Genomic DNA, 23,987 nt, shown 5'->3' on the forward strand with positions numbered 1-23,987 from the left:
CATGTGAAACGCGCATGGGATATGTTGATTTCGATGACGGAAGATCAAAAATTATTTTTCCACTTTGGTCGTATATTGTAAAGAAGCGAGTAGTGTTAGAGGTGGGCGATAATTGTTGATTATTGATTAAAATTAGATGTTTGTGGCATTCGATTGTAGTTGGAACGCGTTGTGACGCGAGGCTCGGCCGACAGGCGACAGTAATGACTTGTTGTTATGGCTCCTCGGTAGCACATGACTGTTCGCAGATCGGTTCAGGATTGTCTTTGGTAAATGGGTATTTGTGATCATATTGCATAGTTAATTAAAATAAATCTATATTATTAACATAATATCAAAGTCTGTAACGAAACCGGTAGTTCTCTGTATAGTTTATAGAGTGTCGCATATCACAATTATGTGTTATAGGCCCACGATCCATATAAAGCTTATATCTAGACGACATGCTTTCGATTAAGGAGTTATTATAAATTATAAGCAGCACTTAAAATACTTATAAATTATTGCCTTGCGTAAAATTGTGATATGCGATACCGAGTGTGGAGGTTGCGACAGGGAAAAGTTTTCAGAGATGGCGCTGTGATCGCCCGTAGTAAAGTTTAAAGTATTTTAGCGCTAAAATGAAAACTTTTTCCTGTTTTGACCTTTCTATCACGACCGGCCCTCCACTGATGCACCAAGCAGCGCGTACCATTAGTGTTAATGGTCAATTAATGTTACGGCGTCTGTCATTCTAACACTTATGTAGGAAACAAATTTGACTCTGAAATAAAAGAAGTTATTTAATTTTGGATCTTGTGGTTTTTCTTGAAATCCTAAAATGTAAGTTTCACTTAATTAAGGGGGGACTTTTCAATAGTCAGATAATTTTACTGTCATTTCGATGATAACTGTTCTGCCCAGCCCTCAGGAATAAGAAGGAAATAAAAAAAAAGTAAAATATGATTTTTACACATATTTATTGACTAGCTTAACGTATAAAAATGCTACAAAGATATACAAAAGTCTCCTTAGATTAATACTCCACTGTGATGTCTTCTACTTCGTTTGATTTACAATTACTTATTATTCTATGTACAGTCATGTTCTAACTCAAACAAGAGTTTGTTGTGGTCCAAATAAGGATAAATTACTAATACGGTCAGTGCATATTTACATGAATACCTAATCAATATACTTACAATGCTCAATATAACTATAACTATTTGCTGGCAGTCTGATATATTGAATAATAGCTCGTATTCATCGATCAAAAGGATCATTGTAAAATTTCAACAAATGTGTTTATAGGTAGATGTATAATACTTAGCTAAACATTACACAGTCATGTTTACTTCGTGATAAGGTTCAGATCGTACTCATTAAAACATTATTATTTTATTAATAAACTAACAAAGAAACATTTTTGAAAATAATATCCGCATTGGAATGTTACCACTTACGACATAAGGCTGAGATTACAAAACAAGTTAAGGTTTATGGACATAATTAAACTGATGATTTGTAGCCTCGACAAGGGCCTATAATTAATTTACAATCTCGATTTTGAGATTCATGTAGGTAAGAACTACCTTCATTATTATTGGAAATAACTAGTTCATCCTTACGATTAGGAACTCTAAAAGAAATATTCGCCACTTGTTACGATAATTACTTATTTTACCTACTTATTAAAATTAAATATTTTGTTAATATAGACATTTCAACCTTAATTATAATAATCGATCTTATTAACATTATAAAAAATTAAGGAGGCGTAGCGACCTGCGCGTGGCAACCACCAAAATATGACCAGTCATCCGTACACCACACGATAGTAGGTACTAGCCCAGTGTCGAAGAAGCAGCCACAGGTTACTTTAGCTTCACAAAAAATTATCGAAAGCCGTCTTGCAATCGGTGTTTAATAGAGCAGCAGAATTCCGTAATATAGTTTTTCGTTAGCTAGAGTGACCTCCAGCCACAGGCCACAGAGTTCCCGTTATAATATAGTGAGCCACCGCCGCCGCCGTGACCGCAAAGTGACGTCCCACTACAAAGTGCCACCCACTCATCCGCGCCTGCCTACATCCCACTTTCACCTACCTTTCTCTTATATTGCATATATTCCTTGAAACGTGCAGCGATCTCATCGCCAGCCCATATCGTTAACATCTACCCTCATATCTTGAATGTGCCATAAAATCTGTCTGCAACTTTATGTACGCGGCAGCCGCGTCTTAACATCTTCCGCCTTTGTTTGAGAGTTTTATGTTGGTAGTAACTTAGGTCTCATATGTTACAATACCTAAGTACATTAGCTACGCATCTTCTAGCCAAGACAATCACATTGTCATTCTGTATGTGGTCGTTTGCAAATGTGCATAAATAAATCTATCTACTTGTAGACATTATTTACAAGGAAATCTCTACTATGTGACTCACACACACATTACACCATTCATACATCTCTTTTACTTAACAGGTAATCTTAATTATCACAGAATTATTTATATACAGCATTTATACGATAAGGCAACACGATTATCATCACGTTTTGCGACACTGCACTCAGAGTTCCGCTGGCGTCCGGAGCTTGATCTGCTTCGAGATCACAAAGCCGATTTGTAAACCAAATCTGTTGTGGTCATTAGTTCATTGAGATCAAACGTCGAGCCGGAAAACCAGAAATGTCGATGTTCGGAGGCCAGCATCCAGCCCGCTGACGGTGAATCAGCAACAGGTAACACCTAGCGAGAGAAAAAAAGCATTAGTTTAATATTGAGCAGTGTAGTGACTCACTACGGTTTTTGTGACGCAGCTTCGTGACTCAACGCAATGCCATCACATAGTAAATAACTTCTCGTGTGTTATGTATTGTATAACCTACCTATACTCTGTTATTGTTAAATTCGTCATGGCGCTCGACAGAGAACGCTGCATGTGAACGCATCAATATATTGAGCAGTTCAAATTAATCTCCAATTAACCTTGAAGACAAGCTTTCATTCAGCCCATGTGATTAAGGATCGTTAAATTTTTAAAGCCCCGGCCAAGTTATCTTGATTATGGTCTTATAATAAAACACCTAAGTGTAGGATATTTCGAGTTCAAACGAAACACTCGCTGCCAGACGCCAGTACAAATATTCCCTTTATATTAGACATCCTGTCCATCAAGAGAGGTCGTGCCCCCTTATCGGCGGGTTGCTGAGAGACTGGAGTGGAACAAGTGTCCAGTGTCTGAGTAAATGACCTGCTGGCATGCAATGTTTGCTCTTAGTATCTAGGTACAGGGCCTAACTATGATTAGGTATACGCACAAGGACTATTTTATTAAGTTAAACTAATATTCGGTCTTTTTTTCTCCAGCATGAGTAGATATGGTATTTATTTTAAGTACCTACATACTTACTAATCTACTTTTCAGTTAAGCCAATTCATTGGCCTATCTTATTACCTGGGGCTGGTATTCACACCAAGAAATTGCCAAGTTGTAGTAAAATAATTCGTATAATTATTATTGTAACTACGTAAGATACCGACTTTGCTAATGCTGGTCAGGCGCCTAGATTTAATCTGTATAAGGGTAAGTGCAGTAAATTACCACTGTTCGGTGATAATTTGAGATAAGTCTATTCAAATCCCGCTATCAATATGCGCTTAACCGTAAAAGGTGATCGATAAAGTGTAATTACAAAGTGTAGTAATAACTAAGGCATTGGAGGTTGATAGCAGTTGACTTTTGAATGAGGTGGTAAATGTAAATACCCCGGAACATTGAATCTAGTCTAAAGTCTAGATCAATTCTTTGTCAATCAACAATCATTACGTTTATCGAAACCACTAGATACCTACTATTACCTATTGAGGTAGGCCTCTAAGCTCTCTGAGGGGTATATAGTGTCTATTTTTTTTTTCGCTTATTGTGCTAAAAGTGTAACGGTTTATCCACCTGGATGGAGTTTTTATATTTTTTGGTCTAAAGGATATTTTTCCGGTATATTACAAGAACTAATGCATTTAACATTAGTCACTCTTAGTATTCGGGTCAGCCGATGCCACTGGAGTTCGATGTTTTATTGGAAGTAAGAATTAGTGGGCCGGTACCGGGTCAAAACGGTGACTAATGTTTGTAAGACACTTTTCCTTGTCGACTGACAAAAATCCCGCCATTGAAGCGGTAAAGAGGTGTGTTATACCTAGTAGGATAATAACTGATTCATTAATGTTAGTTGTTCAAGCTGCTGATGTTCCAGTTTAAATAATAATTGGGAGTGCTGTGTACTGAAACAATTAGTTCAATAAACAGTAAAAATGTTTATAACCGTGATTTTTTGGCGTAGCGAGTGTATTCTATCAATCTCAAAATGTCGTGGATTCCTCGCCTCAAAAGAAAATTCAATGATCTGGTTAACTAGCATAATATTAACTTATTTCGACAAACCTATAGTGTATGTAAATGTCCTGTAAGTACTAACCTATATTTTACAAGTGTAGATAACTAAGATTATTACAAGCTTACGAGTCAACAGCACTCACTAATTGACCACAAGGTAGGTACTTGATCATGGAAACAAGTTCTGCGAATAACTTTAAATAGAACTGCATGATTGAAACTCCTTTCTTTATGTAGAGTTGTTGAGTCAACTCGGAGTTAAAAGGTTGTGTTTATAAAACATACGAGGTTGATTAAAAATGCAGCTGTTGTTTAGGTTTAATAAACAACATGATTATGTTTTAAGTACATGTTATTATAAAATGGTAGCAGGTAATGAATTAATAAAAAATAATTTTAAAAAAAACACACACACACACACACCAACTTCATATTACATAGGTTATATTATTATTACTTACGTAAGATATATGTATAACTAGCTATATAGCTAGGAAAGTCCATTATCTTATCTAAACATCTTGTACCTACATGCAGACCTAATTCTAAGTAAGTAGGTACTACCGAAAATGCATAGGAGTAAGTAAGTACTTAGGTACTTACTTTATTTATTTTAAAAAAACCCCAAAAGCATATCAGAACGTGACATTACAGCCAATAACAATTACTTACGGGGCATGTATTTACGCCGAGTAACAACTGAACTTGACGACATAAATCAACAGGCAGAAACTATAAATTGAGCACTTTGTCCAGATTGCACGGTGGCCTTACGCCATGTAGAATATTATTATTCAAAATTAATTAATTTGCGTAATTTTTGTGATTAATTGTACACATAGTCTTTAATTCGTGGTTTGTTGGTTGATGAAAGTTTATGATTGTTTTACATGAAAGTGATGATAAATTTAATTGATAGTTCTTTTAAATTATATTGTAAGCTAGATCCCTGTACTTTATTTTTGCTGATAAGCGCGAGCGAGGTATGATTTTTACATGTGGTAAGCTTTCATAGCTTACTTCGGTTTTCACGATAAACCCATGGATATAAAACCGCTTTTTATCTACCTAAATACCTATATATCGGACGGTGAGTATTACACGAACCTGTTTTAGGTTCATAGAGAATGATTCGGACATCCGCTACAGTTTGAGCTTGTAAATGAGTTGGTATGATGCGCGCGCGCAGGGTCACGCGGTCACACAAATGAAATGATTACGGCCGTGACAGCTCTATTACACGAACATTCTGCTGTAGAGAGAGACTGCGAAATGCCGACGAAAATTACAGAAGATTAATGGTTTATCAGCAAAACCTGCAATTTCGTGGATGCTCTACGTTACTTACTTACAGACCTTCAAAATAACCGTAAGTAATCACTTATTGATCAAATACAGTAGGTAATTTAATTAGGTAGTATCTTAATTGTCCTTAAAGGGAAATTAACTAACTCTGCTCATTAAATTTACGTTGAAAGAGATGACTAGCTTAGCAATAGCATCAATTATCCTTAGCCTACAAGCGAGGTTGGATGTACCTACCTAAGTACCTCTATGTGTTGATGACTTTAACCGAAACCACTATTATGAAATGATTCATATAGTTTCATCTAAATTACGTTTGCGTTCTATAACCAGTGATGATGTATTGTCAAGCTCTGAAATATGTGGGGATACGCCTTCTCGTATCATAGTCATTGCTCTTTTGCAGATGGGTCAGGGAGCCAAAACATGGTATAGCCATCAGAAGGATCTAATACCTATCTACAGTACTTCTTGGTCTTCTGCTTAGACGGTGACAACAATAAGGTAGCATTTGTCACCGTGGAATGGTTGTAATGTTGTTAATTGTTGTTAAGTTTATAATGACAACATTATATTTCTAACGTAATTTTTACATTACTACTGTATATTACTAGTTACGAATACTTAGGTAAGTACATCATAATCTACCTACATAATACCTACTTATATGTATAAGTTTAACATTATGTTCATTTTGGTGAACCTACCTACTGTTTGATTCTTTTTCGAAATTACACAGTAAATCACGATTAGGTACCTACCTATGACTAATACCTTCATTTGGGTGAACCGGTAAACACATGCTGGATGTTTTGAAATATTATGCCATCGGTATTGAATTATTGTGTTGTTAATAAAATAATTATAACATTGAAAGTTTATACAGGTATATAGGTCTATAAATTATTGTAGAAAATATCAATCAAAAACAAAAAAAAGTTGTTTAAGTAGGTAGGTACAATTAATCAGCCACACATACCTGCATAACACACCCTAAAAACCTACATTACTTACAATAGTCGTATAATTATTGAAGTTTGGTACTACACATGTCATATGAATTTAACAATAAACTAGCAAGATTAATCTTGAACCCACTAAGAAAACATGACAACACTGTTATCTTACAGAATTATAGCAACACACAATACGTGGCCAGTGTCTAACTGCAGTTGGATGCCGTTTTCATAATTGATTTATTAAGCTAATAAATTACATTGATAACACTGCGGCCATTCGTTTTCAATCACAATGCTCTGGGTCTGGGTTTTTATTGTTGTCCCTCCAATCTACGGAATTTAGTATTATTCTCAGAGTGGTTGTAAGTACTTCTGTAAACTGGGAGCCATTCCAAGCAACGTGTGTATGCTCGTCGTCTTCGACAGACAGGCTCAAAATTATCATAATTATTTATAATATGAACGTCCCTTTTCGCAAGTATTGCTTGAGCAATCAAGAAAGCTTGAGGAATACATAGTCGATAAGTACAATACCAAATAGGTTTTGACCACAACAACAAATTAACTAGATAGGTAGCGTAACTGTGTGCTGCCGATTCCAGCAATTCTATTTTATTATTGTGGAATTTATGACGTTTTATGTGGAAACTATGATTTACAATCTGATTGCCGACCATATGCGTATATACGATTCTTATTAGAAGTTATTTATTGCCAGATATTCGTTATAAATCGTACGGGTTTACAAGACATGTAGAGATTGTAGAGTCGTTGGTTCGACGCAGCAGCAATCATTTTCATATTACCTTCCAATAAGTTGGTTATTTATCAAAAGACCTAGACCTATTCGGTCGGTAATTTTATCTTACTTTATACTGTAGTGAATGGGACCGTGCAGTTTAACTTTCCAAACAATTGAACTAAGATACTTCTCTGAAGGTCGTGTGTTATCTGAACTACCTTATTGGCAATCTAAGTAGCCTGGTATAGGATGTTGACATAGCTATGAGATAGCCATAGCAAGTTATGGTATGGATTATCGTGAATTATGACTAATAATTGCAGTGCAAATGGAAAGAGTTTTGAAAGTTAACCGTGACTTAAACATCAGCATAACTTGGCTCGAGGGCTGGTTGGTACCTATATTATTAAACGTACTTACATTATTGCGAAATCAAATTCTTTCTGATTTTGCTGAATATGCTCACCTTTCATAATTATCATTACCAGGTGGCAAAGGTCCGACGTTTGTCTTCCAAGGAAAGGGTTGGCACTTGGCTCATTATTAATTTGTAGAATATACTTAACTCATGTTGAGTTAAACGATTCTCTTTCGGCTCACTCCTTTTCAACCGTCCTGAATTTCAAAAACCTCTTCGTCTTTGCCTTTGCTACATAAACTACAACAAAACATTTTCTTTACTCACCTCACCTATTTCCTATAGGTCGGGTTAATAAACGAGCTAGTAGGCGGCTTGTAAAGCGGGTTGACTCCGGTGCAGTCCTCAGCCCCTATGTTGGTGTATTGCGGGTCCATGAGGGGCAGCGGCGGGGCGCGCGCGCGGTACGCCAGGTACCCCGCCGCTGCCGCCGTCGCCGCCACGAAACCGATGATGCCCAGGATCACGGGTATTGTTACTGCGGAGAGAATTGTGATGAGTATCCAGAGAGAGAGAGAGGGGTATTGTTACTGCGGAAAGGTTTGGGATGAGTATCTGGAGAAAGAGATTATGGGGATGACCCTACACTGATGTATTGGGCCATAATTAGTGCTGGACATGTTTTACAGTGGACTATTTAGGTTCTGTGTGTTTATTTGTGTGTTGAGGCTTTTAGTATTTCGTTGGATTTAGACCATCACGGACCTGATGGCCAACGAGAGGTGTTATAATTTGGGGTGAAGAATAGATCATGTTTTGTACAAATTTGTAGCAGAATGACGACAAAATTGTTAACAAACAGTGCTAACTGCAACTGGTACGAAACCAAATGTATACCCAGCAATGATATTAAATGGGTCAATCTACAAATATTTGAATGTTTAAGTTCCTAAACGCTCCAAACATAATCAAAACGTATTCTTAGATAGAACTAATAATAATGTTATTAGAAGCTCCGCTAATTATTATCTCAGCAGGAATGCAACAGATCCATTACAAACAAACATAGACAGCCACACACACAACACTCGTAATGAAAGCGACAGTATTGCATATTTATGAACACGCTGTATACACAGACGGGACCGCACCGCAAGTCCACAACTGTGCAAACAAAGCAGATGAAAAAATATACTTCGCTTAGACTTCATTAAGAATACTTGAGACCGAATTTGTGAAAGGGGAATGGATGTTTATTTTTCTCGCATTATAAAGAACCATTAGTGAGACAAAGAATTGTACAGGAGTTCTGATTCTGAAGATGTAAGTATATGAAGAAGCAAAATCTGTCTCAGATAAATATGTACCTTGGTGCTGAATGGTTTAAAATGTATTAACTGTGGAAAACCTATGTAGGTATGTTTATGTAAAACATACTAGGTACATAAGTACCTGCAATATTAATTATTTACGGTTTTCCGCCTAAATGATTCAGGCAGTCAAGAATTCGTGTCATAATATTTCCCAAATGTATATGCCTATATTTTCAAAATATACACAATTTAAATTATGTCATTGTCCTGAATGACTGTATCTAACCTACATAATAGCATGTAAATTATGTAAATACGTAACATGGTGTTGGTGGGAAAACAAACTTGAAAGTTATTGTTCTGTTTTGAACTACCTAATTAGTGCGTGTCTGAGGCTTGTTAAAAAGGTAATAATCAGAGCAAATGATAGATTGTCATTGTGGGCTGGCGACACTGCGCCGGCGCAGATAAAAATTATCAGCACTGTCGAAGAGCCGAGGCAAAAGGCCACGCAAGGCCAAAAGAAAAATATGCGGAATTTCACCTTACATATGCATAGATTTATAGAGAGAGATACCACAAATGGAGCAAGATTTGTTTCCTAGATAACACCTGCTGATTAATCTTAATGTCAAGAAAGGCAAAACACAACCAACACAATATAAAAGTCACCGCTTTGTAGCTTTATCATAATCTTTTTTATCAGTCAACACCACAGGCCTCTCCTTCACATTCATGTTTCTACAGTATTAACTTAAAATATCTTCTTTTTCTAGTGCCGTCCGTCTCCTAGCGAAGGTTGGCAATCATCCTGCTGATTTCCGTCTTGGAGGCCGCCGCAATGAACAATTCTCCAGTGCTCAGCTGGAACCACTGGCTAAAATTTTGCAGCCATGATGCAACTTAAAATATACAATAACAAAAACCAACTCACTTCTAAAGGTCCCGACTATAGCCCCCGCGACAATTCCATCACAGCTGGCCGTGATCATCACCACGATGTCCCCGCTGGCGTCCCTCATCGCCGAGTACTCCTTGTAGCATCCCCCCACTGTCTCATTGCAGCGCACCCACACGTCTCTGAACTGAGAGTCTTTGCTCTTCAGTGCTGTGGCATTAAACGGCGTGAAGAGCAAATCTTGGCAGTCCTGGCAGCGTTCTTCAGAAGGGAACTGAAGACAGGAGTCGCAGTACGAGTTGATGTGCTGGCAGAGGTCCACGCAGTTGTTCTCTCGCTCGAAGTACTGCGAGCCGGGCCGGTCCGTGTAGCACTGGCAGGTCTGGCACGGACCGCCGCAGTAGCCGTTGCCTGAACAGTCCAGCTGAGCAGAGAAGTGTTGGTTAGTTACGGGGAGTTAGAGTGGTTGTTTGTGAAAGGCTTACGGGATAAAGTAGAATGTTGGATGTTTTTAGTAATTTTGCAAGTCGAAGAGGCAAGTGGCAATCAAGTTTATGGTACAAAGTGAACAAGGGGCTTTTGAGTTAAGGCCTTGTAATGCCCACGTTCCCTGGGTTCTTTACAACTATTTAGTACCTAATACATAATAAGAATATCTTACATTGTTGATGGGGCTCATGCAGGACACGTCTCCGCGGTCGTGGCCGCAGTCAGACTCCTCACAGAATTCACCCTTCCTAATGAAATAACATAACATAATAAATGAAATGACAATCAAATTCCAACCATTATTAACGGTACTAAATAAGCAGTGGTGGTGTAGCTGCTAGCTGATATCATTTAGTATTCATACGATGTGTCATCGTTATTGATACTACTAGGCTAAAGTGCAGACAAAATCAATAATTCAGTAGCCATTAAAGGGCACGGGCAGGATATCCTAATGTTAATTTGTGCGATAGACTCCTAAGTATACCTAAGTCCTTAAATTTTGGCGACAAATTAGCATTGATTGATCTTATCTTTTCCTTTAGCTAAGTGGATATTAATTTGTCATTCCGTAAATAATTTTCTATCCATTAGCGAAATCGGGCCGAGTTGTCCTCGGCTTTCTAATTGAAAAAACAAACTGTCTGTTTGAAAAATTAATGTAGTTTTTAATGACCCTTCCATTACTTGGAAAGTGGGCCTCTCATGGGCTGCCAGTAATTATCTTTGCAGAGTATAATGAGCACCACAATGCTTCTGTTGTTCCTAATTATGCAATCTTTATGATTTCGGTTTTAATTGCGATATTCGTTCGCCCTGCGCCCTATAGTTACTACTTAAAGCACATTTAGTGTTGCTTTATGATGATCTAAGTGAGCATTTCATATTTATACTGCTGATGAAATAATTTGCGGAGAGCGTGGTAAACTTACCAGTCCTTATAACACGAGCAAGCGCCGCAGCTGTAGTCCCCGTGCGAGTTGCAGATTGTGGCGCTGAGCTCAGGCAGCTTCTTACTGCACTCACAGGCACAAGGCACGTGGTACTTCAGCTCAACAGCTTCCTCTATGCTCTCGAAAGTTATGCGCGCATTGATGTACTCTGACGAGCCAGCATTAGATGTACAGAAGTCCTTCCCAGGTCTTACGTCAATGGACACCGTGCAATTATTCTCATCGCATTGTGTCGACGTTTGCAACGTTATGTCTTGGTTTTGAGTGGTATTCTTGATTACTATATTAGCCTGTTGGGAGTAATTGCGGCTCGTTAAAAATGGTTGTAAAAAGGCACGATTAAAGTAGCATTAGGTGGTCTATTCAGAACGTTTAGTAAACAAGCCCTTTTGTTTTGCAACGCGTTTATGTTTAACACAAACAGTTACAAGGATTGATTGAGGAAGCGTACCTTTTGCTCCAAGGAAGATGAGTAATGGACGAGTTTCCTGTTGGTGGCTCCGACACGTGCGTTGGTCTCGAAGCTCACAGCACTCAGGATTGTTCCTGGGACTGTCAGATCCGGGACAGAGTCGAGGGTCTCCAGGTCACGTGGGCACCAGCTGTCGGCTTGCAGGGAGCAGTGAGGGGTGCCCTGTGAACAAATGAGGTCAGCTTAAACATGGGAACTTTTTCTGTGACGCAAATAAATTGCGAATATCGTGGGATGCAATTCGCATCGTGCGTATGTATGCACATTAATTAATGGTTACATAAATTACTTGTTGTATCGAGCTTTCGTAAGACCAGAAGGTTTTGCTATCTAATTAACTGGTACCTTAGTGTTACTATCATAAACGACATGCCTACCAAGTTTTTTTCACAACATTAACAAAGGCCTATCACACGTAGGTAGGTACTTGTTGGAATCTAGTAATATTCAAGGAATGGCTTCATGCAATGCAGATTATGGCACGCATCCATACATGGATATTGCAGGAGCTGCTCGCACTGCTAGACGTCCAATTAGATAAATTGCGACACTAAATGATGCGGTCAGATTGCAGCCGACTGTGACAAGGGTTACCAGCTTCTAATTAAACTAAAGCTTAAAGTTCAAGTTTAAGCTCAAGTTCAACTAAAAGTTGCGATAAATTCTAATTTCTATCTAACAATAGAAATGATTTCTGTGATTCGGTTTTATTTATTGCTTTATAATGAATTGAACACCTATACAATAAAAAAAACGTACCTATTTCGGAATAAATCATACATAAAATTTGTCGTCAGTTATATAGCGAGAAACATCGCAGCAAATTGTTCACGGACAATCTAGAAAACATTGTTAAGCATTCTTTTGATCCGTATTTTCCCTATGAATCGGCGAAAACATCGTTGACATGGCAACCCAGGCTTCTAGCAGCAGTGAGTGTGGCTACCGCGGCGCCAAGCGACGGCTTACAAGACTTGGATTAATGAAATGACTGGAGACGGCGGCGAGCTCGTAATAGTCGTAATACGAACGTGTGCAGTGCAGATTATGCCTTCCATATCCTTTGTGCGTGATATTGACTAAGTACCTACCTACCTACATCCATTGGCTCATTGGCTACAGCAGGCGAGATAATTATCGTAAACTTGTAATTAAAAACGATACTTTATTTATAGTTCCTGTTACGGGATAAATAAGTCGGATCGCTTGAGGAGCCGAGGCTACGACAACCGCTCTGGGGCATACCTGATGCAAAGAATATCCCTGGCTGTGCAGCGAGGCAATGCTGCGAGCATCATGGGAACATTTTCGTCAGTTATGTCTCGGGGCGGTTTATTCACTTAATATCTAAGCCTCGTTAGTTTTATTTTCTTTTATTGTTGTAATTATTTTAATATTAAACGTTTTTCCATTTGGAAAAAAAAATAAATAAATAAATAAGTTAAATTTCATATTTAAAATCGTCTCAATAATCTTCTTATGTTGCCTAGTAGCTTGAAAGTGGCGTAAGCTGTCCATTTGCATACAGAGGCTTGATCAGTATTATTAAAACTTCTTGAGCTCGTATATTATACAAATCCAACTCTCTTAAAAAAATCTCTTTGAGAGTATGGTTTTATTAATTATGCAAAATAATGTTTTTGCAGAGTACTTATTAGATTAGAAATACGAATGATTAAACGTTTCTAAGAGCAATCCTACGATCTGATGGGTACTTTACTACGTAAGTACGATGACATTATTTAAAAACTCAAAGACCGTTATAAAAGCTCACTCAATTCAGAAATCCAGACTTGCATAAGCTCTTAACCTTAGCTCCAGTGCTTTTGTACCATTTGAGAGTAACAATTTATCACGAAGACTCAAGTTAAATCTGTCCGTCTGACTTGCAGCTAATGGTTTCGAAAGTGCCTAAGTATATAAGACCCACCCCGTAGGTTTTGTATTGAAATCAGTGAGTGGGACGAGACACAATCACTAGGCGGAGTGGAGACTGCGATAAAGAACAAGGATGTATGTAGATGAGACTGATGGGAATTTTATGCAGGATAATACGCATCTTTATTGAGCATTCGCTTGTTTTTCTTCTTCACTGTATAATGATTTGACAATAACATTATCCATTGACAGTGTTTTTTCTATTCGCAATCGTAAGTGAAAGTGGCTATTTACAAGGTTCCTGAAAGAGTAACTAAGAGGGGAGGTAAATAAATAATGAATCAACGCTGGGATTATATTAGTAAGTACATACATAATATACTCTAAGGTACAAACATATAGTTTTTTTTGTCTATGGTACATACCTACTATCTAAAGCATACCTATGGTATGATGGTATTCTTGTTTTAAGAAGGATAATCCGTATACGACTGTGGAATCTTGTTGAATATTTACTCATGCTCCTTTTATGGTTGGCATAATAAAAACATGCTACGGATTTATATGCTAAGATACTCGTACATGTCGGTAATGTACATATGGCGCCAACAGTATGTATCACATCTAGAATAGGTACCTTTGTATTGCAAGGTAAAAATTGTTGAATATTTGAATACCTTCATTAGAATAGCTGAATACTGAAAATATGCACTTATCGATGAAGGAAGTGTTGAACAACAAGTCCACCGACTAGGCCACATCATTGTCATCAGTATCACCAATACCACCTGAAGTAATCGTTACAGCTTAGGCCACACCACTTCGGCCTCACATCAGCCCAAATACGCCAAACAACACGAAATTGGAGTAAACATCAACAACAAAAGACAGGGAAGGAATGCCACATCTACAGTGTGACCTATTCATGGGCTAACACCAGTAATACATAGTAAAGATGATGAGAACGGCTCTCCCGCGGGGCGCGTGGGCGTGAGTCGCTGCCCTGTTGCGACAGCAGCGCCGCGGCGGCCGGCAGGGGAAATGTAGCACGAACAGATTTATGTCACCGGTTTTACGTAATTAAGCTGCGAGCCCGGGGGTCACTCTATACTGACGGAAAACTAACGAACGAGAGCTGTCTAATAGAGCCATTCCTCTATCCGGCGCTATTGTGCAATATAATAAAACTTTGTTTTGGACAGCTGACAGAGATTTTTTAACCAGTCTCAAGTTTTTAGTACCATAGGTGCACAGCGGTTATTATTATACACAATGGTACATTAATAACGAAGTGAATCAACCTGGAATCAACACAATGATCAAAAGTTGATTGATTCAATGAACTGTTGACTTCGGCGAAACATGTTGAATATTACGAGTAGCTATACCTAGATGTTAAACCTATTGTTTTAAATTATAGATCAATTGAACTCTTTAATTAAACAATGATTATGAAAAATGGATCATAAAACAAAACTGTGTAGGGGTGATTTTTAAATGGCAGTATTTTGAAATAGCAACATTCATCATTATAGTGTTTTTTATTAAAAGTTTAAATGAGCCCGCATCTGGGTTTAGAACATGACACTTTTCTGACTCACATGACACAGGTTGACAGGTTCTTTGAATAGAATATTATAGTGCCACAATCTTATCTGTTCCGGTGACGACGTCGCTGTGATCAAATCCAGTGTTGCCATCGATTAAATTTTACCTATTTGTGGTTTAAACGACAATGCATTTCTGCTTTACCTATTGTTATAATTTGGTACATTCATAAGTATAGATAAATCAAAATATAGGGTCGATAGTAAATGAAAGATGATATATCAAACGACATTTGTTGTATAGAAAATTTGTCCACGGCGAACAGAAATAAAATTTGTTCTGATTAGGTTCTGATATAGGAGATTAAATCTAGATTACAATGGTATAGGTCATAGGTAATATCTGTGGGTCGTGGGAATAACGAGATAGATAGATTTAAAAACCTACTAATTATTATTTTTGAACACTTTATTTTACATTTCCTAAAGTAACAAGAAACAAGAGCATAAAATTAAAAGAAATTCACACAATGTACAAAGGCTAATTGCCAAAAAGCAATTTCTTCCAGCCAACCCTTGATAGGTTGAGAGAACATGTCATTAATTATCATTATTTCGTCTACAATCGCTGCAGGTGCGCGAAATTCTTCTTGGTATACTGCCTAATATTTAAAGTGTCATGTCATGTCCTCACACCTGTAACCAAAGAAAAATAAAGATTATATACTTTTCATCACGACCCATCCCCATCCCGTCCCCACGGCTGGGGCACGGGTCTCTCGAGAAAATATTAATAAAATTACATGGAGTATATGGGTAAAATTATTCGTCATATTTGGCAACACTAACCTGTACCCGCTTCAACTCGTTCTTCCAATTTTTCAAACGGAATTAAAGGCGCCTGAATACGTTATTCTTCCTACATGAAAGCCAATATATCTAGTATTACTTTTCTTGCATCACATTTTAGCGCTTTTGGCATTATTTCACCCAGAAAATCACAAAACAAATTAAATAACGTAGCGTCAGCCTCTTCGCAGAAATTGACAACTCAAATAACGCACAGAGTATGAAATGACGTTTGACAATGACGTCTCGTTGTTGCACATTTTGACCACCGGAACAGATAAGATTGTGGCACTATATCAAATATTATAGTCACACAGATGACTGTTGGTGCTTTTATGATCTATTTTACAGAGTTCTCTAAAAATAATGTATAAAACATAATGTATAAAATTTCATGTCAAAGTAGGTATATGAAAAAGTAACGTTCTTAGATTCATCGATAAATCTTTGATTTACTTAGAGGTAATTGTACCATTCTCATTGGAGAATGATGATAAGAATACTGTCGAACAATTAAGATTTAAGAAACCTCATATATTATATATTATATTATAAGAGTTTCGTACCTACATATAGACATACAAATACCTACAATCATCAAACTTGTATCACCCCTCTTTGAGTAGTTATATCCTACTAACTTACAATATTGATTCTCTCTATGATTGTAACAGACCAGTGTTAATTTTGTCGAACTTCTTCAGGTCATTGTCGTTGGCCATAGGTACCTACTAATTACATTAGGTTGCATCCTACTTATTATAATTATAACATATTTTTATATGCTTAATCTTTTATTTTTTATTTATTATATTATAAAGTAATAGTTAAAAATATTATAACGTTAGATTTAAATACGCAATAAAAAAAATTGAGTCAAAACGCATTACTTATTAAGTTTTATTAAGTATGTAGTCACTGACTACTGCATGAATAGATATGATTGAAATATTGTTAGCTATGGTTAAAATGTGAATGCGAGTCAAACCTAGAGACCAAAGAACGTTCAAGTGCTCTCAAAACACGTTTCTAACCATAGGAAGGGAAATATGAGAAAATGCGTGGGTAGTTTTATACGATGGGCCCGGACCGGTTCGCATTGCGCGATTGGGCTCAGAACCCAAGTAATAGCTAGTCCGATCAACACTTTCAATGGTGCTAAATGAACTAGGAGTCTAGCAGTGGACCTATTTACCGAACATAACTAGTTAATCCGAATTGACCTATTAACATAAACCATACCTCTATACGTATGATTGTCGAATGCATGACTAATGCTTTTGAAACAGATAATATTGGTTATAAAAAGTTTTATGAATGTCAACAAAAAGCTGTTAAAAACCTCATTTCATTCGCTCCAAAAGGCCATATTCATAGTGCACCCTGCAATCTCGGTGACAGGCCTTAAAGCGCGGAGATTTATCCGACGGGGAAAGGTCAGATGGGTTTAAGGCGGAGGGTACAGCTGACAAGCGCCCTTTGTTCCAAAGGTGCTGTTACGCAAACCCTGTAAAGTTTAAAGAAGTGAGATGTTTTTTACGCTTCTCGTGTTAATCATATATAAAACGTGTTAATGGGTAAGTGGGGCAGCAGTTAATGGCTGCGATTGATGTGCAACTGCAGCTCATTACTCTCGTCAACACTGTTTGGGCAGATTCTGTTTCATTACTCGCCTTTTTACGTGAAATGTGACTGTGGGTTTTCGCGTAATGTCGATTTAATGTATGGTTGAGGTTCAGTTTAAAGGAGGGAGTCTCTTGAGTCAATGTCGTGCAACTTCAAGTGAAATTGTTATTGTTTCAAGTTTTTTTCAATGTCCTTTATGATGACTTTAAAAATGTTACGCAAATGTACGACTACTTGTAAAATATAAACGATGCATTCCAAATATTCGATTAGGCAGCATATCCATCAAGTTGGACGTTTTATCTATAACTGAGCATAACAAGTTCTGTAACGAATATAGTAATTAAACTATTCGTAATTCAAAACGCCATTAACAATGTAATTAATCAAACTAGATTGACAGGTCTAAATACCATCACACAATCAATACACAATACATTGAAATAATATAAAAGTGTCATTTTGGGTCCATTTTATTTAAATAAATGTACATAAGATACACTTATATGTACATTTTTTATATCCAGCAAGATGCTTGGATCTGCAACGCTCAAAAGAGCATCAAGTCAAGTGTCATATAATTTGACTCCGCCGTAATGTGGGTACTTACAAGTGGTATAAATATAAATAATACGAGATCCGATGACATTCACCCGAAAACAGACGCCGTGGATTAATTACTTACTCAATGCGACGAGCAAAAGTTCACAAAATGAGAAATCGATCCGTCATGTCATGGCCGATTCTTTCAACATTCCCTACTGGATCGTGAAAAGTCACTGAGAAAATATCATAATGTAGGTAAAATCCTGAAATTATTTACGTAATATAAGAAATTCATGGATTTGCGCTCTAGAAGACAGCAGTTAAATTGTAAACATAAATGCTGGTAGATAGCTTTAGGTATAGGTATATGAGAACTGAAATAAATTAAATCCAGACCAGCAATATTATATTATAATTTCCTACATAAGTACATAATACATATTAGACTCGATGTTTTAGCCATACTAAGCGGGGGCCTATGCCCACCTGTGTCCAACGCGCACATTATAATACGGATTAGCAATTTGCGGTAAAAATAATCCTATTTGACCTGTCTAATATGTTTGGTCGACGAACTTGTAGGGCTTCAAAGGTTCCTTTACTGTCAATCAACAAGATTTACGTATTTATTTATTATTTTTATAATTATTTGTGCCTTTACATAAAAGGGCAAGGTTTTTATACTTGCTCGCTGCAGTGGAGGCGTAAAATTTTAGTGCCTCGTAAGAGTACACTTGACAACTGCTTTTTTCCTTCGCTGATCGTTTTATGCAGTGATTGATTGCAGCCCCGCACAGGTGTATATTGGCTTAATAGCTCATGCATGTTGACATTTTTTATCAGAACTCAGGGCCTCTGACGTAGTTGTTGAGTGTTGACTAAGTAATGTATGATATAAATATTTTGGAAATTAAGCGAACATAAACATAAATATATATTTATACGATGGACGACCGAATGGCGTAGTGGTTAGTGACCTGACTACTGAGCCGATGGTCCCGGGTTCGATTCCCGGCTGGGGCAGATATTTGTTTAAACACAGATATTTGTTCTCGGGTCTTGGATGTGCCCGTAAAATGTCAATAGGCCCGCCCCCTATTACATTGGGACTAACATAACACTCTGGCGAAAAGTGGGTGCAGCAATGCACCTCTGCCTACCCCGCAAGGGAGTACATTAGTACAAGGCGTGAGTGCGTGTTTGTGTGTTTTTTTTATATATTTATATTTTTAATATAATGTCTCACAAAATAGGTACTCTCTTTATTGCTATGCCGTAGTCGGATAAAATAACCATTGTAGACTTTCTTAACTGAAATAATACGATGCGATGTAAGTAAGCTAATTAATTATGAAATGATGATAAACCAAGCTATTCTTCTAATAAAAATATAATACAACGCTTCTTATCATTATACCAGATAATAAAAAAAACTCGCGCAGAAATAGCACAGAGCATACGGAGAAGAAAATTTATCTAGTTTTATGACGCTTTGATTTCGACCACTTGACTTCTTATTAACACTAGCCGGCTCCGGCATATAAAATAAAATTGTGCAACATTTTAATGTTCAAAACACACGAGTGCAGGGAATATGGGTCGCCGGCAGTAGGTTAGTATTAATCATTACGTTCTCCGAATGGCCAAAACGGATGCCTGTTTACCGCACAAGATGGGCGTATGTAAGCGGAATGAAATAGTGCGCCGCCTTAATGTTGCCAGAATGTCCTGAAATGTCTGATAGGTTTCACGTTGAAAGTGGGCTTTATAAAAATAACCTAACTGAATAGTAGCTTAGGTACCGTGCTTCTTAAACGTGGTGCCAAAAACTATGAAAAAAAACTGATTTCTTTAGTTTGTGTAAATATACAATTGGAACTTATGGAAGTAGAAAAAATACTTCCATGTTGGAACTATTAAAATGAACGTATTCTTTTTTCGAACTGTTTTTTATTTCTTGTGCAATAAAATTGTTCCTAACATAAAGTAAGTTAAGTACTTAGGGAATCACAATGTGAATGCTTCAGTACCACGGCTGCCCGAATGTTTACAGTGAGGTAATGGTAATGGGTTCATTATAAGAATTTCTCAGAAATTAACTGTTGCATTTAAGTACAGTGCATCAGATCCGAATGGTAGGTAAGTAACTGGAGACTCTTGATGCACTTTTGATACTCTTTGATTAATGATGATGGATGTTTTAAAGTGTTGATATTTACACGATATTTCCAAAGTTACTTTTAGTTACATTAGAACAAGAACCACATGAGCGAAGTATAGGATGATAATAATAATATAGGTACTTACAGTGTGTTAAAAAAAGATCTAGAAAGCCAACTGGGGGTGTCTTAAGGCGTCATTTTAAACAACTTTTCTTCTACGACGTAAATTTGTTGGCCATGTGAGTTTTTAGAAATATGGGGAGTAGAATTTATTTCGTCTAGAATTTTCTAAACTCCAAACACGAAAAATGAATGATACTTTTGTAACTCCATACTTACCTAGTTAGATTTACCCCACAGACGGTAAGGTAGTGCATAGCTACATAACTGCCGTTCAAATAATCTGGTCAAATTCAGTTATTTCTGCGTGTTGTCAACAGCATACAGACAATAATGGCGTATTGCCAAGCGCCCGCCCGAGACACGTAATTGGAAAACACCCGCGGGCACGAGCCAGCCTCGTATAATGCCACTCACTCGCACATTATGACATTTTGAAAATAATATTTTAGTTACCTAGGTAAGTACTTACCTACTGAAAATGCTAACCGGGCATCGTAACTGAAAGTACTGGGTAAATAACGTATATTTTCTATTAAAAAAATATATTTTTTGAATAGGTTCCTATAAAATTTATTGTTTGTTATTCAATGTACTTATAGCATAATTGTGTAACTTTATACAATAGGTATTAGGCACATAACATACTAATATACTAAGACATTTTAACTTTGAAACCTCAATTTACAACTATAAATAAGTACGTGTATAAAAAAAATAAAGTGTGTTAGTACTTGATATTTTTATGTTTGTAAAGTAATTGTACAATCTGGAATTTCTCAGCTATCTTTCTCTCTGTAAACAAATGACAAAGCTCACCAATGACACCGGCATAAAAATAAAGTCGGTTAATTAAGATAAGGTTTAATCACAAACATTATCATCATCAGTTGGAGGTTTACAGCAAGACTTTTAATTGCATGTTATTTTTTTATAGATACCGGCTCCACAGCTGTTTGCTGCATGGATTGATGACCAAAGTTGCAGTCATAAGTACAGAATAAAAATGTGTAAAGAGATTGAGATACACAGTCATGTAATTTTCACTAAATTATTAAACCTTAGGTTCTTTCACATAGACTACCAAAAGGACCATTCACTTTTTAATATAAGGTAGTAGCTATTTAAATTATTCCCTAGAGCAAAACAAAGGGATCGTCCAGCCTTATTACTATCATTATTAGTTTTATGATAAAGTAACGAAGTTAGTGGAGGCGGATATTGGAAATTGGGGTTACGCAGGAAATTTGTCTATCGATCGCAAAGAACCACTTCACTTGATTGTGCGGACTCACGGTGGGAACCAAGGAAGCTTACAAAAGTTACACTTAGGACCTGTTTCACAATATCTGGATAATGGCTACCTCTACCTGTAAGATAAAAGACACGCTGTCACTCTCTGTCTTTTACCGCACAGGTAGCCTTTATCCAGAGATTGTGAAACAGAATTGAAAGTCTGTACAGTCATAAATTAGAATTAGTAATAATAATAACCAAATAGAATCATCGGTTTATGAAAACCACCAGCTACCAACTGTTGGACATCGCTGAAAAATGACTGACTACATTTATACAAGCCCCACGATTTGCCAGAATGTGGTAAAACGCCGTGTTCATGGTCATCATCATCATCTTCAGATATAAATTGTTTTTCTTCTTAGCTGAAATGTTAGATTAGTTTCTTTTTGTTGTTGTTATAATTATGTATAGACGTCTATCTTTTGAGTTTATCTAGACTTCTAGTTAGTATTTTTTCTATTACAATTATAATTTTATGTCCAAACTATAGTACCTACCTAGCAATACTACATAATGGTCTGTTACCTATATCGCATGTTTTCCTCAGGAAATACCGAAATAAGCGCCAACACACATTTACAATTCTACATCCATTCATTATGGAGTTCATTCGAAGTTAGCTGGCTCTGTGAAGTAATTAGCTACATTTCTGGATCGAAATAAACATTCACTGAGCACTTTTGTATTGTTTCCATGTAAGTACCTAATGTATGCAGTAGACACGGGACGACGCGACGGTTCATATTGGGTGGGACTCCCTCCAGTTAGATATTGTTCTCATCGTAACTACTAGTTGCCTGGTTTGAATTAAAAACATTGCGCTCATTCATAATTTTTAAACTCATTAACTGATATGCCTTCAAAGAAAAATAAACTGAAAGGAATCAACACAAAATTTATGTAAGTATACTTATTAACTTTTTTGTAAGTACATATAACTATTTCCTTAGGTCCAGTATGTACCTAGTTATCTAAAATTACTTAACGGTGGGGTTCCATATGCTTTATACAGAACCCTATACATATAGCTGTCTAAACTCTGTCTCTGCTTATTGGCACAAGTGCTCCCTTCCGTTGTTCTCTTAGTTTTCTTATAAGACGATGATGTATCGTCTTGAAGGTAACAATGGTGGGCTAGGATCGGTCAGTCAGTCAGTACGGATCAAATTAAAGTATAAAATTTATTGACAGTCGTCTTTATCCATTAGGGATTGTAAAAAAACATTGTAGGCTCCTCGATAAATTTACCTATTAGAGGTGAAAATACCTAGGTATATGCCTTTTTCATATAATTTGACATACCTAGATATATTTTTCAGGCCAGTGTTCATCTAACAAAATTACATCAAAATATCAGGCAAAGAAAAAAAAAATGAAATGTAAACTGCAGCGATCATGTAGGAGTGGGTATTTTGAAACTTTCAGATCAATTTTTATCAATACAAAAAACAGCTTCTGTACTACTTACTGTAAGCTCTCTAAGTATATGTAGACTGCATTTTTACTTACCGGCTCCGGTTTGTTACACCAATATCCACCACATCGGATGCACTCGTTGCAATTCACAATACTATTCACATTACTACAATCCCTGCCGAAAACTTGATGCACTGACAACAACACTACGGCAAATAGTAAAACACGCGCCATTTTTATAGTCAACGAAGAAATATCGAAAAAAAAGAAAAATAAGACACAGAATAAAACGCGGCAACTTTTGATTTTGGATCGGAATCGAGTTCGATTTTTAAAATCGTTTGCGCGGGAAGCGGCGCATTGCTCGCGCGACAGACTCACACTGAATTAAAATGTTCAAGTTTGTGAACGGAACGAGCGATCCCCAACACTGGTTCGTACGCAAGTTGTGGAGATGATTCACCGTGTAGGCAGGTCGGTATTAGTGTATTTGCATAAAGAAAATTTCATGGTAATAGGTTACACACATACATTGTTATCTACCCCACATTGTGGGTAACACAGACATAATATATGCTGCCTGGGCATAAAAAAGGGGTGTTATGATTTTGATCTGTGTTTGTCTTAGGCAGTCATAGTTTCATTACTTGGTGGCAGCGCAGTTCAGAAAGTTTGGTTG

At 37.0% G+C, this 23,987-nt stretch overlaps 1 protein-coding gene across 2 annotated transcripts; it reads right to left on the reverse strand.

Annotated features, from left to right (window-relative positions):
* Positions 1 to 942: 942 nt before the first annotated feature.
* On the reverse strand, positions 943 to 23,730 carry LOC105397936 (integrin beta-1). 2 transcript variants are annotated; one of them, XM_038121102.2, is made up of 7 exons: positions 23,402 to 23,730; positions 11,845 to 12,027; positions 11,373 to 11,683; positions 10,613 to 10,688; positions 9,988 to 10,375; positions 8,073 to 8,278; positions 943 to 2,728 (listed from the first exon to the last, which is right to left on the reverse strand). In XM_038121102.2, exons 1-6 carry the CDS (start codon positions 23,540 to 23,542, stop codon positions 8,073 to 8,075), a joined length of 1,305 nt encoding a protein of 434 aa, XP_037977030.2. In that variant the 5' UTR covers positions 23,543 to 23,730; the 3' UTR covers positions 943 to 2,728. The 2 variants fall into 2 exon arrangements, with proteins under 2 accessions (XP_037977030.2, XP_048487552.1); XM_048631595.1 differs by having other exon boundaries at positions 8,068 to 8,278.
* Positions 23,731 to 23,987: the final 257 nt, after the last annotated feature.

This window comes from Plutella xylostella, chromosome 4, assembly GCF_932276165.1.
Source record: "Plutella xylostella chromosome 4, ilPluXylo3.1, whole genome shotgun sequence".
Classification (NCBI taxonomy): domain Eukaryota; kingdom Metazoa; phylum Arthropoda; class Insecta; order Lepidoptera; family Plutellidae; genus Plutella; species Plutella xylostella.

Bases quoted from the DNA above. Each gene is read 5' to 3' on its own strand.
- LOC105397936 (XM_038121102.2), bottom strand. From the start codon at position 23,542: ATGGCGCGTGTTTTACTATTTGCCGTAGTGTTGTTGTCAGTGCATCAA. The intron at 12,028-23,401 runs GTAAGTAAAAAT...ATTTGTTCACAG, and splicing joins GGTGTAACAAACCGGAGCCG to GGCACCCCTCACTGCTCCCT. The intron at 10,689-11,372 runs GTAAGTTTACCA...TTATTTCATTAG, and splicing joins TGCTCGTGTTATAAGGACTG to GAAGGGTGAATTCTGTGAGG.